This window comes from Mastigoproctus giganteus, chromosome 1 (genome assembly GCF_048544385.1).
Source record: "Mastigoproctus giganteus isolate SK-2022 chromosome 1, ASM4854438v1, whole genome shotgun sequence".
NCBI lineage: Eukaryota > Metazoa > Arthropoda > Arachnida > Uropygi > Thelyphonidae > Mastigoproctus > Mastigoproctus giganteus.
The window spans coordinates 277,463,333-277,477,312 of NC_143575.1; the positions used below are offsets into that span (position 1 = coordinate 277,463,333).

The 13,980-nt window shown below is 39.4% G+C and overlaps 1 protein-coding gene across 1 annotated transcript in view; it reads left to right on the forward strand.

Moving 5' to 3' along the window:
- Positions 1-13,980, forward strand: part of nmdyn-D7 (nucleoside diphosphate kinase homolog 7) — a 124,922-nt gene that overhangs the window by 97,206 nt on the left and 13,736 nt on the right. Inside the window, exon 7 of the mRNA XM_090386614.1 lies at positions 7,913-8,023. Within this exon, the coding sequence (XP_090242740.1) occupies positions 7,913-8,023 (111 nt within the window). The remainder of the gene's footprint in view (positions 1-7,912; positions 8,024-13,980) is intronic.

Genomic DNA, 13,980 nt, shown 5'->3' on the forward strand with positions numbered 1-13,980 from the left:
ATTTGAAAAACTTCAGAGACCAACTGGATATTTACCTACATGAAGAGAGAATTGTGTAATTTGTATTTTTTTATCTACTTTTTTTAAAATTAATTAATTTATTTTTTTGACCCATGCAGCGAAAGCCTGTGTCTTCCTTGAACTATATGACTAATACAGGGTGATTCAAAAAGGGCTTTACAATTTCGTAAGTGTATAGAAATTTATTCAGGAGACATATAATTTATTGAACTGACATATTGTAGCAAAAAACATCACGTTTTACCTAAAACAGTCATTTTGGTTCGATGTGACTGCCATTGGTGATACGGCAGACATCCCATCCGAACTCAGTTTCCTCCCAAACTCAACACAATATATATTCAGCGTAACTTCTGTAACTGCAGCGGTGATTTTAGTTTTGAGCTCGGCAAGATTGGTAGGTAAGGATTGAACAAACACTCGATCTTTAATGAAACCCCATAGAAAAAAGCCTAGAGGTGTCAAATCTGGGGAATGAGGTGGCCATGCTAACAGCCCTGCTCAACCAATCCACCGACCTGGGAAACAGTTATTGAGGAATTCCCTTACCTCCATCAGGTAGTGAGGAGGTGCTCTGTCTTGCTAAAAGTGAAAGCATCCTTTGTGGTCATCTTTGTCAAACTATGGAATGAGAAAATTTTCCAGCATATTCAGATACACAATACTGTTGATGGTTGTCTCATGTAAAAAGAAGGGTCCATAAACTTTTACTTTGCTGAGAGCTCAAAAGACATTCACTTTTGAGCTGTCATGAACATGTTCCAGACGTGCACACGGGTTTTCACCAGCCCAAATCCTGCATCTGTGGTTGTTAACCCTACCACTAACATGAAATGTTGACTCATCACTAAAGATTATGTTGTCCAGTAATGTCTCGTCTTCCTCTATCCGATGTAACATGTCTGCACAGAATTCCTGATGGGCTACCTTATCTGAGTAAGTAATTTGTTGCACTATGGTAAACCGGTATAGCTGTAAACGTCTTCGTAACACACACACACCAAACTCCGTCTTCGTAATACACACACCAAATGGTTGGTTGTGGAATGCCAGTCTCACTGGACTCACTTCGCATTGATTTCACAGCACTCCGAACAAACCTCTCGCTAAACTTTTCCATGACAGCATCAGAAACACGTGGGCATCCTGGAGATTTGTCATGCTGAACAGAACAATCAGTCTCGACAAAATTCTTGTTTTACGAGTACATTGTAGGTTTACTGGGAGGTTCCTTTCCATATTTGGTGCGAAAATTCCGTTGTCCCAGATTTCATTTCTTCAAACCAAAACACACAAACTTACAAAGTTGTAAAGTCCTTTTTGAATCACCCTGTACAATGCTGAAAACATAAATCCTTCTTAGACACCCAGCATAGCAATATTAACAAATCTAGCCTATGTGAGACAGCGGCTATCTGTCTAAAAGGATTAATTTCACAACAGAACTTAACTGTGGATAAAATCTACCAAGAAAACCCCCACATCCCTTTCATCATGGGAAATCAGATCAGTTGAGTACGACATTACCTCACACAGTTGAAACAAATTGCCATCCCAAAACAATGTATGAAACATTATGCTTTGTAATGCAATTCCCCAACTATTCTCATCTGTACGTTGATAGCTCCAAAATGGGTGCACACATAGGTGTAGCAGTGGCTGTGCCAAACAGCATAATTTCTCAGTTGCTTGCCAAAGAATGCACTGTGCATAGTGCTCAACTGGAATGCACTCAAGTGCAGAATTTGAATTTGGGGAGTGATGTGTACAGAAAGTATAAACAGGGTGGGAAGGGAGGAGTTATGCTGTTATTTAAGAAACACATAAAATCTAAGGAAGTGCATTCAGTTGACATGGGTGGACAGTGCAATGTTGAATCAGTTTGATGTGACATGAGCACTGGGAAAAGAAAAATGAGAGTAGGAGTGTGTTATAGGCCTAATGACTCTGATGAGTACAACAAACAATTCTGCAGAGAAATAGAGTTGGCCAATAAATCAGATTGTCTTGTAATGGGGGATTTTAACTTTTCAGATATTGACTGGAACTTGAGGGTTGGTCACTTGCATTCTAGAAGACTTTTGTGGATTTATTGAAGGATTGTTTTCTACAGCAACATGTTCGAGGGGCAACTAGAGGGAGTAATACTCTTGATCTGATTATCAGCTGTTATGATTCATGCATTATGAATTTGCAGATAAAGGAACCAGTAGGTGACAGTGATCACAGTCTACTGATGTGTGATTTTACTTAAAGATGTAACTACCATCAAGGGTAAAGGAAAGGTTTTTTGTTTTCGTAAAGGTGACCACAGTGGTCTCAGACAGTCTATATAGTGGGATAACTGATGATGTTAAAAACAGTGAATTCTAAATGGGAAGCCTTCAAGGAATTAATCTTGGAAGATACTAGACTTTTCATACCAACTAAGAAATGCTGTTCAAGATTTGGACCTGAATGGATGTCAGATGGACTAATGAGGCTCGTGGCATAGAAGAAAAATGCGTGGGATGCATATAAATTTTCAGTTGACACAGAAGCCTATGGCAGATATAAGCTAGTTTGTAATCAAGTCACAAAGGAGGTTAGGCAAGCAAAGGCCGATTACCAGAAATCCTTGGCAAAGGATGCAAAGAAAATAACAAAGACTTCTTTATTTATGTAAACTCTAGCAGGAAGGAGATGAATCAGATTGTTTCACTTGATGTTGGCGGTTCGAATATTGATGATCCTGCTCAGATAACTTAAAAACTGAATGAGTATTTTGCATCTACATTCACACATGAGGAATTTTTTTAAGTAAGGGGAGGACAGAAGTTTACCAAACTCTAACAGGGAGCTAAATGATTTTTTAATAATGGAGAGTAAAGTGGAGGAGAAATTAGCATTAGCATTAGTAGAGGCATTTGATGCAAGAAAGCAAGCTTATGCAGCATCAGCCAAAAAAAAATAATAATAAATAAATAAAAAATCACCCCTCTGTTCATTCGAAATACCTGTCAGCTGAGCCTTAAACTTATTTAGGCTATCAACTTCCACAACAAGGGATGGAAGCCTATTCCACCAACCAACCACCCGCTGGCTAAAGGCAAATTTCCTCATGTCTATCCTACATCTGTCTTTTCTCAATTTGAATTTATGCCCCCTCGGGTGATTATTCTGAGCAAGAGGAAGAATCCCATCAGCATTGAGCATGCTCAAACCATTCAAGGCTTTATACACCTCTATCAGATCACCTCGCTGGTGCCTAGTCCTCAGACACTGTGATTTACAAAACTTAAGCCTTTCTTTGTAAGAGCGTCCCTTTGTTCCCTTCACTAATCTTGTTGCCCTTCTCTGTACTCGTTCCAGCATCTCTACATCCTTTTTGAAATGAGGCCTCCAGACCTGTATACAGTACTCTAGGTGTGGCCTCACCATTGCCTTATACAAGGGAATAATCACCTCCTTATCCCTGCTAGAAAAATTCCTATATATCATTGACAATACACCATGAGCTACTCTTACAGCCCGTCTGCACTGCTCAGAGAACTTCATATCTGCCTGCACAACCACCCCCAGGTCCCTTTCATTCTCTACCACTGTCAGTGTAGTACCACAGAGTTGATATGTTGCTCTGGGGTTGCTGTTTCCCATATATAGTACTTTACATTTGTCAATGTTAAACTTCATTTGCCACCTCTCAGCCCATCTGCTCAACCTATCCAGATCCTGTTGCAGTAGCATAGTGTCAGTAGTGTCCTTGACAACCCTGCCAACCTTCGTATCGTCTGCAAACTTGAACATTAAGCTTGATATACCATCAATATCATTTATAAATACAGAAAACAATAATGGACCCAATACTGAACCCTGAGGGACTCCACTAATAACATTAGTCCACGATGAGCAGCGTCCATTGATTACCACTCTCTGTCTTCTCCCCCTTAACCACCCCTTTATCCATAGCAGCAATTTGCCTCCAATGCCACACTGCTCCAATTTGTGCAGCAGTCTTCCATGTGCAACAGTATCAAAAGCCTTTCTAAGATCCAAGTATATAATATCAAAGTTATTCCCTGCATCCAGTTCTTTTGTGACTGCATCATAGTATCCAATCAGATTGGTCAGGCAAGACTTCCCCTTAACAAAACCATGCTGTGTCTGAGCTATAACTGAAGTCTTGTCTAGATGAACCTGCAGTGCTTCTTTAACCAGTGCCTCCATTAATTTTCCAGGAACAGAAATTAAACTAACAGGTCTATAATTACTTGTGTCGCCCTTTGATCCTCCTTTGTGAATTGGGGTCACATTTGCACATATCCAGTCCATGGGTACTTCTCCCTGAGTCCAAGGAAGCTCTCATAATTATGACTAAGGGTTTGCTTACTTCCTTTGCTGCCTCCTTTAATATAACTGGAGAGATCCCATCCACCCCAGGTGCCTTTCTTGTATTTATCTTCAACAATTTCTCCTCCACTTTACTCTCAGTTATTACAAGATTCTCTAGCTTACTGCCAGAGTTGAATACACCTCTGGCATTCCCCTCGCTGAATAACTCCTCATGTGTGAATGTCAATGCAAAACATTCATTCAGTTTGTTAGCTACCTGAGCAGGATCATCAACCGTTGTTGAAGTTGTTGAAGTTAAACATAAAAAAGGCACCTGGGGCAGATGGAATCTATCCAGTTATATTGAAGGAGGCAGCAAGGGAAGTAAGCAAACCCTTAGCCATAATTATAAGAGCATCCTTAGATTCAGGGGAGGTCCCCATGCATTGGAGATGTGCAAATGTATCCCCAATTCACAAAGGGGGTTCAAAGAGTGATGCAAATAATTATAAACCTGTTAGTTTAACTTCTATTCCAGGAAAAATAATGGCATCACTGGTTAAAGAAGTGATGCAGGATCACCTAGACAAGAATAATAGTGCAGTAATAGTTCAGACAGAGCATGGGTTTGTTAAGGGGTAGTCTTGTCTGACCAAGTTGATTAAATACTATGATTTGGTCACAAAGGAACTGGATGCAAAAAATAATTTTGATATCATATACTTGGATTTCTGGAAAGCTTTTGATACTGTTGCATATGGAAGACTGCTGTACAAATTCGTGTGGTATGGCATTAAGGGAAAGTTGCTGCAATGGATAAAGGAATGGTTGAGTGGGAGATGGCAGAGAGTGGTAATAAATGTACACTGCTCTATGTGGACTAATGTTATTAGTGGAGTTCCCCAGGGTTTGGTGCTTGGCCCATTGTTGTTTTGTGTATTTCTTAATTATATCAATGAAGGTATATCAGGCTTAATGTTCAAGTTTGCAAATGATATAAGGTTGGCAGGGTTGTTAATTATAGTAAAGACAGTATGCTACTGTAACAGGACCTAGAAAAGTTAGGCAGATGGGCTGAGAAGTGGCAACTGAAGTTTAATATTGATAAATGCAAAGTACTGCATATAGGCAGAATATCCCAAGAGAAGCAGTTAACCCAACTGTGTGGTACTACACTCAGAGAGGCGGAGAATGAAAAAGCAGTGCAGACAGGCTGCCAGAGCAGGTTGTGGAGTTTTGTCAATGATATATAGGAATTTTGCTACCAGGGACAAGGACGTGATTCTTAGCATTAGTATTAGTATGGCATATGATGCAAGAAAGCAAGCTTATGCAGCATCAGCCAAAAAAAAAAAAAAACCCTCCCATTTCATCCCTCCATTCGTTCCAAATGCCTGTCCAGCTCAGCCTTAAATTTATTTAGGCTATTAGTTTAACCTGTGAGTTTAACTTCTGTTCCAGGAAAATTAATGGAGGCACTGCTTAAAGAGTCACTGCAGGATCATTTGGACAAGACTTCAGCTATAGCTCGGACACAGCATGGTTTTGTTAAGGGGAAGTCATGCCTGACCAATTTGATTGGATACTATGATGCAGTCACAAAGGAACTGGATGCAGGGAATAACTTTGATATTATATATTTGGATCTTAGAAAGGCTTTTGATACTGTTGCACATGGAAGACTGCTGCACAAATTGGAGCGGTGTGGCATTGGAGGCAAATTGCTGCTGTGGATAAAGGGGTGGCTGAGGGGGAGAAGACAGAGAGTGGTAATCAATGGACACTGCTCGTCGTGGACTAATATTATTAGTGGAGTCCCTCAGGGCTCAGTGTTGGGTCCATTATTGTTTTCTGTATTCATAAATGATATTGATGAGGGTATATCAAGTTTAATGTCGAAGTTTGCAGACGATACAAAGGTAGGCAGGGTTGTCAAGGACACTACTGACACTATGCTGCTGCAACAGGATCTGGAAAGGTTGAGCAGATGGGCTGAGAGGTGGCAAATGAAGTTTAACATTGACAAATGTAAAGTACTACACATGGAAAACAGCAACCCCAGAGCAATGTATCAACTCTGTGGTACTACACTGACAGTGGTAGAGAATGAAAGGGACCTGGGGGTGGTTGTGCAGGCAGATATGAAGTTCTCTGAGCAGTGCAGACGGGCTGCAAGAGTAGCTCATGGTGTATTGTCAATGATATATAGGAATTTTTCTAGCAGGGATAAGGAGGTGATTATTCCCTTATATAAGGCAATGGTCAGGCCACACCTAGAGTACTGTATACAGGTCTGGAGGCTTCATTTCAAGAAGGATGTAGAGCTGCTGGAACGAGTACAGAGAAGGGCAACAAGATTAGTGAATGGAACAAAGGGGTGCTCTTACGAAGAAAGGCTTAAGTTTTGCAAATTACAGTGTCTGAAGACTAGGCACCAGCGAGGTGATCTGATAGAGGTGTATAAGGCCTTGAATGGTTTGAGCATGCTCAATGCTGATGGGATTCTTCCTCTCGCTCAGAATAATCACCTGAGAGGGCATAAATTCAAATTGAGGAAAGGCAGATGTAGGATAGACGTGCGGAAATTTGCCTTTAGTCAGCGGGTGGTTGGTTGGTGGAACAGACTTCCATCCCATGTGGTGGAAGTTGATAGCCTAAATAAGTTTAAGGCTCAGCTGGACAGGTATTTTGAACGAACAGAGGGGTGAAGTGGAAGTGGTTTTTTTTTTTTTTTTTTTTTTTTTTTTTGGCTGATGCTGCATAAGCTTGCTTTTTTGCATCAAATGCCTCTACTAATGCTAATGCTAATTAGCTTCCACAACAAAAGATGGAAGCCTATTCCACCAGTCAACTACCCACTGGCTAAATGCAAATTTCTGCTCATCTATTCTAAAACTATCTTTCCTCAATTTGACAGTTGGAGTAGCAGACTGTCATTACTGTCGTTAACAACACTGCCAACCTTTGTATCATCTGCAAACTTGGACATTAAACTTGATATAGCTTCATCAATATCATTGATAAATATACAAAACAACAATGGGCCCAACACAGAACCCTAGGGAACTCCACTAATAACATTATTCCTTTGTATAAGGCAATGGTCAGACTTCACCTTGTTTACTGGGTACAGGGCTATAGAAATATAAATATAAATAAATACTATATAAATCTATTGAAGAGTGGTTGGGACTTGAAAAAGTGACAAAATAAATAGCATGATGAGTTAAGCAAGTAACAAATTCTGTACTTGCTAACCAAATTTATTAACTAAACATTTTATTTGAAAGAGAAGTATTTAAATAAGTTACATGTTATCCTTAATTGGTAATAAACTTAAGAAAAGAACACTCATCTTTACAGAAAAATTTAATCTGAATATCTATCATCTAGTGACAAATGTATTAACTTGTAATGAGTAAAGGAGAGTAGAAATATTGCAAATATGAAAAAGGAAGATAAGATTTTACATTTTTCATAACTATGGACTACTAATTATACCAATACTAATGCTAAATAATTTCTGTTGCTTTTATAATGTATTAGTTGTGTATTATAATAGTTATCTCTGTTTATTCAGGAGTTTGTTGCACAAATGGCATCTGGACCTCTCATAGCTATGGAGATAGCATCTTCCTACAATGAAAATACACCACAATATTTCCGTCAGTTTGTTGGACCTGCTGATCCTGTGAGTGCTATTTCACATATAGAATCCTAAATTTCCTTCTAATAAATTAACTATATAATATAGGTGGCAAAAATAAGACTAGGCCAGCTTGTTCTCTAAATACTAAGTAAAAATTAACTGAATAAAAAGAAATTTAACTCTATATATGGTTTGAGCTAAAATTATTAGTTTATTATGATTTGAACCATGTCCACCATATACTATAGTTATTTAAAACTGTGGTGTAGAAAACCACATAGTTTTCAGAATCAATCAGAATGAAATCAACTAGCATGAAAACCATGGAAACCATCACCTTACATCCAGTTTAAGCCAAGAAATTCAATATATCTACGTATTACATGGGATTGAACCCTCTTAAGACCTTCTTCAGTACAACAGTAATAACTACAACCCTAGGGGCCTGATTAATAAATTCAATTGCTGGTGCAAAGAAACCTAAACAGGAGACTCCTACTGCTGCCTTAGGAACTGACTACAAGTAGAAGAACATGTAAAGATATTCAAGATGAGTAGAGTAGTCCAACGCACAGCCTTGTGCATTGGACTGTGCATTGGAATGTGGGCTGGTGCAGAACTTCAGAGCAGCTTCTGTCCTGATGACAGATAACAACTACCACAGAAGAACTTTCGAGGAAAAATTTTTTATAATGTGCTTCCATATATTAAGGTGGTGCAAAAGTTTTTGCCAGTATTATTGAGGATACCTTAAAGGCTCAGGGAAACTGCTAGTTAGGGGGGATGTGGGTAATAGTGACACGCGTTTATCTGATAATATTGGTCAATGTAACTCTTGCACATACCTTAAGAGTTCTTACCTATTACCCCAACTGGACGTATTATCTAGATGTTCTGGGGCCAAAGACGTTTCACGTGAGCAGGTAGCTAATATCAGGGAAGAGAGCCTAAAAAACTTCAAGGGTTGTGTTAGGGTTGTTAAATATACAAGAACAGTAAATCTTAATTGTTTATACAGTAACGTTAGAAGTGTCGTCAATAAAATGAGCGAATTCGAACTGCTGGTTAAAACAAGTAACGCGGACATAATAGGGCTTACAGAGACATGGTGCCACCCGGAAATTGGGGATGATGAGTTTCAGTACGGCTTGTATAATGTATTTAGGAAGGATAGAGTAGATAGAAGGGGTGGTGGGGTAATGCTTCTTATCAGAAGCAGCCTGAGTGCGACGATAGCTTTCCCGGATTCAGACATTTCACATGCTAGTATAGAGTCTGTATGGTGTGAGATAGTTGGAAACAAAGGTACAATGCGAGTAGGAGTAATCTATAGACCAGGTGATTGTGAAGACTATGACAAAAGCCTCTACATGCAAATGGAATGGGCAAGTAAGCGTCAATGTCTTATTATGGGTGATTTCAATTTGCCTCTAATTGATTGGAGTAAATGGGAAGGAAACTCGACATGGGGAACAAAATTTTTAAATCAACTAGATGACTGTTATTTGTATCAACATGTCAGGGAAAGTACTAGAGAAAAGAATATCCTAGACCTCATCATCACACATGAATCAGATGACATAACAGGGCTGACAGTAGAGGAACCAGTAGCAGGAAGTGATCATGGAGTTCTACGGTGGATGATGACGAGAGAGGTAGCAGAAGTAAAAGGCAAAGGAATGGGTTTTAATTTCAGAAAAGGAAATTACGATGCCTTAAGGTACTACATGGCCTCTATTAACTGGGTAGATATCGCGCAGAGAATGAATACAATTGAACTGTGGTACGCTTTTAAAACATTAATCACAGATGCCTTGAATGCGTATATATCATTAAAAAAATACTCCACGAGAAGGGTTCCAAGTTGGATGAATAGTGAAGTTGCCACATTACTTGAGCAGAAAAAGGTGGCATGGAAAAGTTACAGAGCAATAAAAAGTACTGAAGCCTATAACAGCTACAAGGTGATGTGTAATAGAGCCACAGAAAAGGTTCGACAGGCAAAGGCAGTTTATGAGAAATCACTAGCAAACAGAGCAAAGAGGGGGGATAAAGAATTCTTCACATATATAAATGCCAAGAAGAGCAGGACAAACCAGATCGGACCTTTACGTAAGGGAAAGGGGATAGTAATAAATACACCAGCTGCCGTTGCAGATGAACTCAACAGTTATTTTGCATCGATATTTACAAATGAAAAGCCTTTTGTGGCAATGGGAAATTGTGGGAGCGAAGTTAAAAAATATTAATGATATTGAAATTTCGCAAGATTATTTAATGAAAAAACTTTCAAGCCTACAGACCAGTAAGGCTCCTGGAGTTGATGGAATATACCCTATAATCTTGAGAGAGGCGGCAAGCGAGTGCATTGAACCACTGAGGCTGGTTATGCAAGCATCACTAGACTCTGGGGAGATTCCCTTGGATTGGAAAAGTGCAAATGTATCTCCCATACATAAGGGTGGCTCTAAAAGTGAAGTGGGAAATTATCGACCTGTCAGTCTGACTTCAGTGGTGGGGAAAATCATGGAGGCAATGATCAAGGGTGGAATTCAGGATCATTTGGATCGAATTGAAATTCTCAAGGATACTCAGCATGGTTTTGTAAAGGGAAAATCATGTTTAACAAATCTGGTTCGCTATTTCGAAAGGGTCACTCACGAGCTGGATTTAGGGAATAATTTCGACATTGTTTATTTAGATTTCAGCAAAGCTTTTGACTCAGTCCCACATGAGCGGTTGCTTTATAAGCTGGAACAGGTTGGAATCACTGGGAAAATCCTTAGATGGATAGAAGGATGGCTTCAGGGCAGGAGGCAGAGGGTTGTGATAAATGGCTATTCCTCAGATTGGGTTGATGTAAGAAGTGGGGTTCCCTAAGGATCAGTATTAGGACCACTGTTGTTTTTAATTTTCATAAACAACATTGATGAAGGAATAGAGGGTGTGATGTCTAAATTTGCAGATGATGTTAAAATTGGTAGAGTAGTTAATGATCACTGTCAAGCTTCTTCAGAGAGACCTAGATAGACTTCAAGAATGGTCAGAAAAATGGCAGCTATGCTTTAATCCAACAAAGTTTAAGGTATTACACCTGGGAAACAGTAATCCCAAAATAACTTATTCACTTGGTGGAGTTCAACTAAACCCAGTACTGGAGGAAAGGGACTTGGGTGTTACGATACGGTCAGACATGAAATTCTCTGAGCATTGTAAACAGGTTGCAAGGAAGGCCCATGGTGTCCTATCGATGATCTATCGAACTTTTGCAAGTAGAGATAGGGACGTGATAATCCCATTATATAAGGCTTATGTTAGACCACACTTGGAATACTGTGTTCAAGTATGGAGACCGCACCTAAAGAAAGACATCGAGCTTCTTGAAAGGGTGCAAAGAAGGGTAACTCGCCTGGTGAGATCGGCAAAAGGGCGTCCTTATGAAGAAAGACTTCGAATATGTGGGTTGCAGAGTTTGGAAACTAGACACCTTAGAGGAGATTTGATTGAGGTGTTTAAGGCTCTGAGAGGCATCAGTAAAATGAATGAGGACAAAATTTTCAAGATTATAAATGATGCTAGAACTAGGGGACATAAATTCAAGTTACGGGGGGAAATGTTTAGATTGGACTGCAGGAAGTTTTATTTTAGCCAGCGAGTTATAAATTATTGGAATAAGTTGCCTTCATGGGTGGTAGAGGCCGACAGTTTGGGGAAATTCAAAGGTCATCTGGATAGTACTTTCGGGTAAGGGAAGCGCATAGGATGATAGGAATTGATTTCCTTTTTATTTCATTTTATTATTTTTATTTATTTATTAATTATTATTATTTATTTATTTAATTTTTGTTTTTATCATTGTTTTGTTCGGATTTTTTTTTTTTTTTTTTTTTTTGGCTGGTGCAGCATAAGCCATAGGCTTTCTTGCACCATACGGCCGTTACTAATACTAATACTAATTACCAATCCTCTACCAAGATGAAAGGAAAGAGCCCAGCTAGACCAACACCCACTATCTTTAGAAACAAAAGACGACAACCACAAGGATGACACTTGTTTAACAGTTTGACAAATATGATAAATGATTACTTTAATATAATTTTATTTTTATTGCTATTTTCATTTTGATTTGTATATATAATTATTTCAATGCAATTCATGGTTTTGTAAATTATTTTTCACATTTATTTACATCTGTTTATGCCCACATTGTGACAGATCTGTAAAAATTAGCACTGCAGATTCAGGTACTAGCAGTTTTAGTTCCAGCTGTTTTTAATGTTAACAAGTATTGTCAGGTTAACATTTCAACCACAAGTTTGTGTACAGTCAAAAACCATGAAAGCATATTGGTTCTCTAGCTGGGAAAAACATCCATCAGTCTTACTTTGACTTGGAAAATACAGTTACTTAACCAGAGGACACTCAATACAGTTACTTAACCAGAGGACACTCTGGTTCACTTAAATATGAATTTTCTTCTAACATTCATATTTTATTTTATTTCGATTTGAGTCTCAAAAAATGCATATACAGGATTGGTGGCGCCTCCATAGCCAGGTGGGAAGGAGCAGCAGTGCGTAGTACACGCTTCTTGATTAGACCGGGGTTCAAGCCCGTCACCACCAAACACGGAGGATGCGGAAAGGTCAGGGAATGACCACCGCATATCTCGGAGCAATATGGTCTTAGTTGCTAATGCTCTTAAAAACCAAATAAACAAACAAAACAACAGGATTGGTCTCTTGAAAATTAATAATATTTAGGCAAAACACGATTTTATTGTTGTATTTCAAAAATTCTCCTCTTCATTATTCGATTTTCTTTTTGACTTGATAACAATCGCTAAAGTTGGGAATGAAAAAAATGTCTGAAAATGTAATAGGGCAATGCTGTATAGAAGTTGAAATTAGCACTGTACTCAATCTATGCTACAGTTTTGAATAACTGGAGTGTCTGGAGACATGGTTCAGTAAACTAATTATCTCATAACTTATGTAGAGTTAAGTTTCTTTTCAGAATGTTAAGTATGTAGAGTAAAGTATTTTTGGAAGGATGTAGAGTTGCTAGAACGAGTACCGAGAAGGGCAACAAGACTGGGAACTGTGAAGGGAACAAACGGGTGCTTTTATGAAGAAAGGCCTAAGTTCTACAAATTGCAGCTTCTAGAGACTAGGCACCTGTGAGACGATCTGATTGAGATGTATAAGGTCTTGACTGGATTGAGCAGGCTCAGTTCTTGTGGGATTCTTCCTCTTTCTCAGATTATAAACCTGAAGGGACATAGATTGAAACTGAGGAAAGACAGTTGTAGAATAGATGTGTGGAAGTTTGCCTTTACCCAGCAGGTAGTTGATTGCTGGAACAAACTTCCATCTGTTGTTGTGAAAGTTGATAGCTTCTTCTTCTTCTTCGGTCCTTAGCTGGCAGCTGGGGGAGGCGGTTGGCCATGCAACCAGTATGCTGCTGTAGGTGCCGCAGGGTTTCGGACTTGCTCTGTGATGTTCTTCCATACCTTACGATCCATGGCGTCAGTCCTAGCCTGGTTAAGGTCGAGACGTCGGCTCTTCAAGTCATTTTCCACTTGCTTGGCCCACGTTTTCCTAGGCGCGGTCCGTTGGATGCTCCATTGGGTGGGTCGTTGTCTCCAAAGGAGTGTGGATGGTATTCTATTCGTGCCCATTCTACATACGTGGCCAAACCATCTAAGCCTTCGCTTCTGGATTTGGTCGGCAATGGTTGGTTGCTGTTGGCATCTGGCACGGGTGGTATCATTAGTGATGCGGTCGCGAAGAGAGATGCCCAAGATCTGCCACAGGCATCGCATTTGGAATACCTCAAGTTTGTTCAAATCTAACTTGAGACAAATCCATGTTTCCGATCCGTAAAGAAGAATGGGCAGGATCAAAGTCCGGAAGAGTCGGATTTTAGTCTTTGTGGAAATGTTGGTCCTCTTCCACAGACACCATTTGAGCGAGGCGAACGCAGTGGCCGCCTGTCCA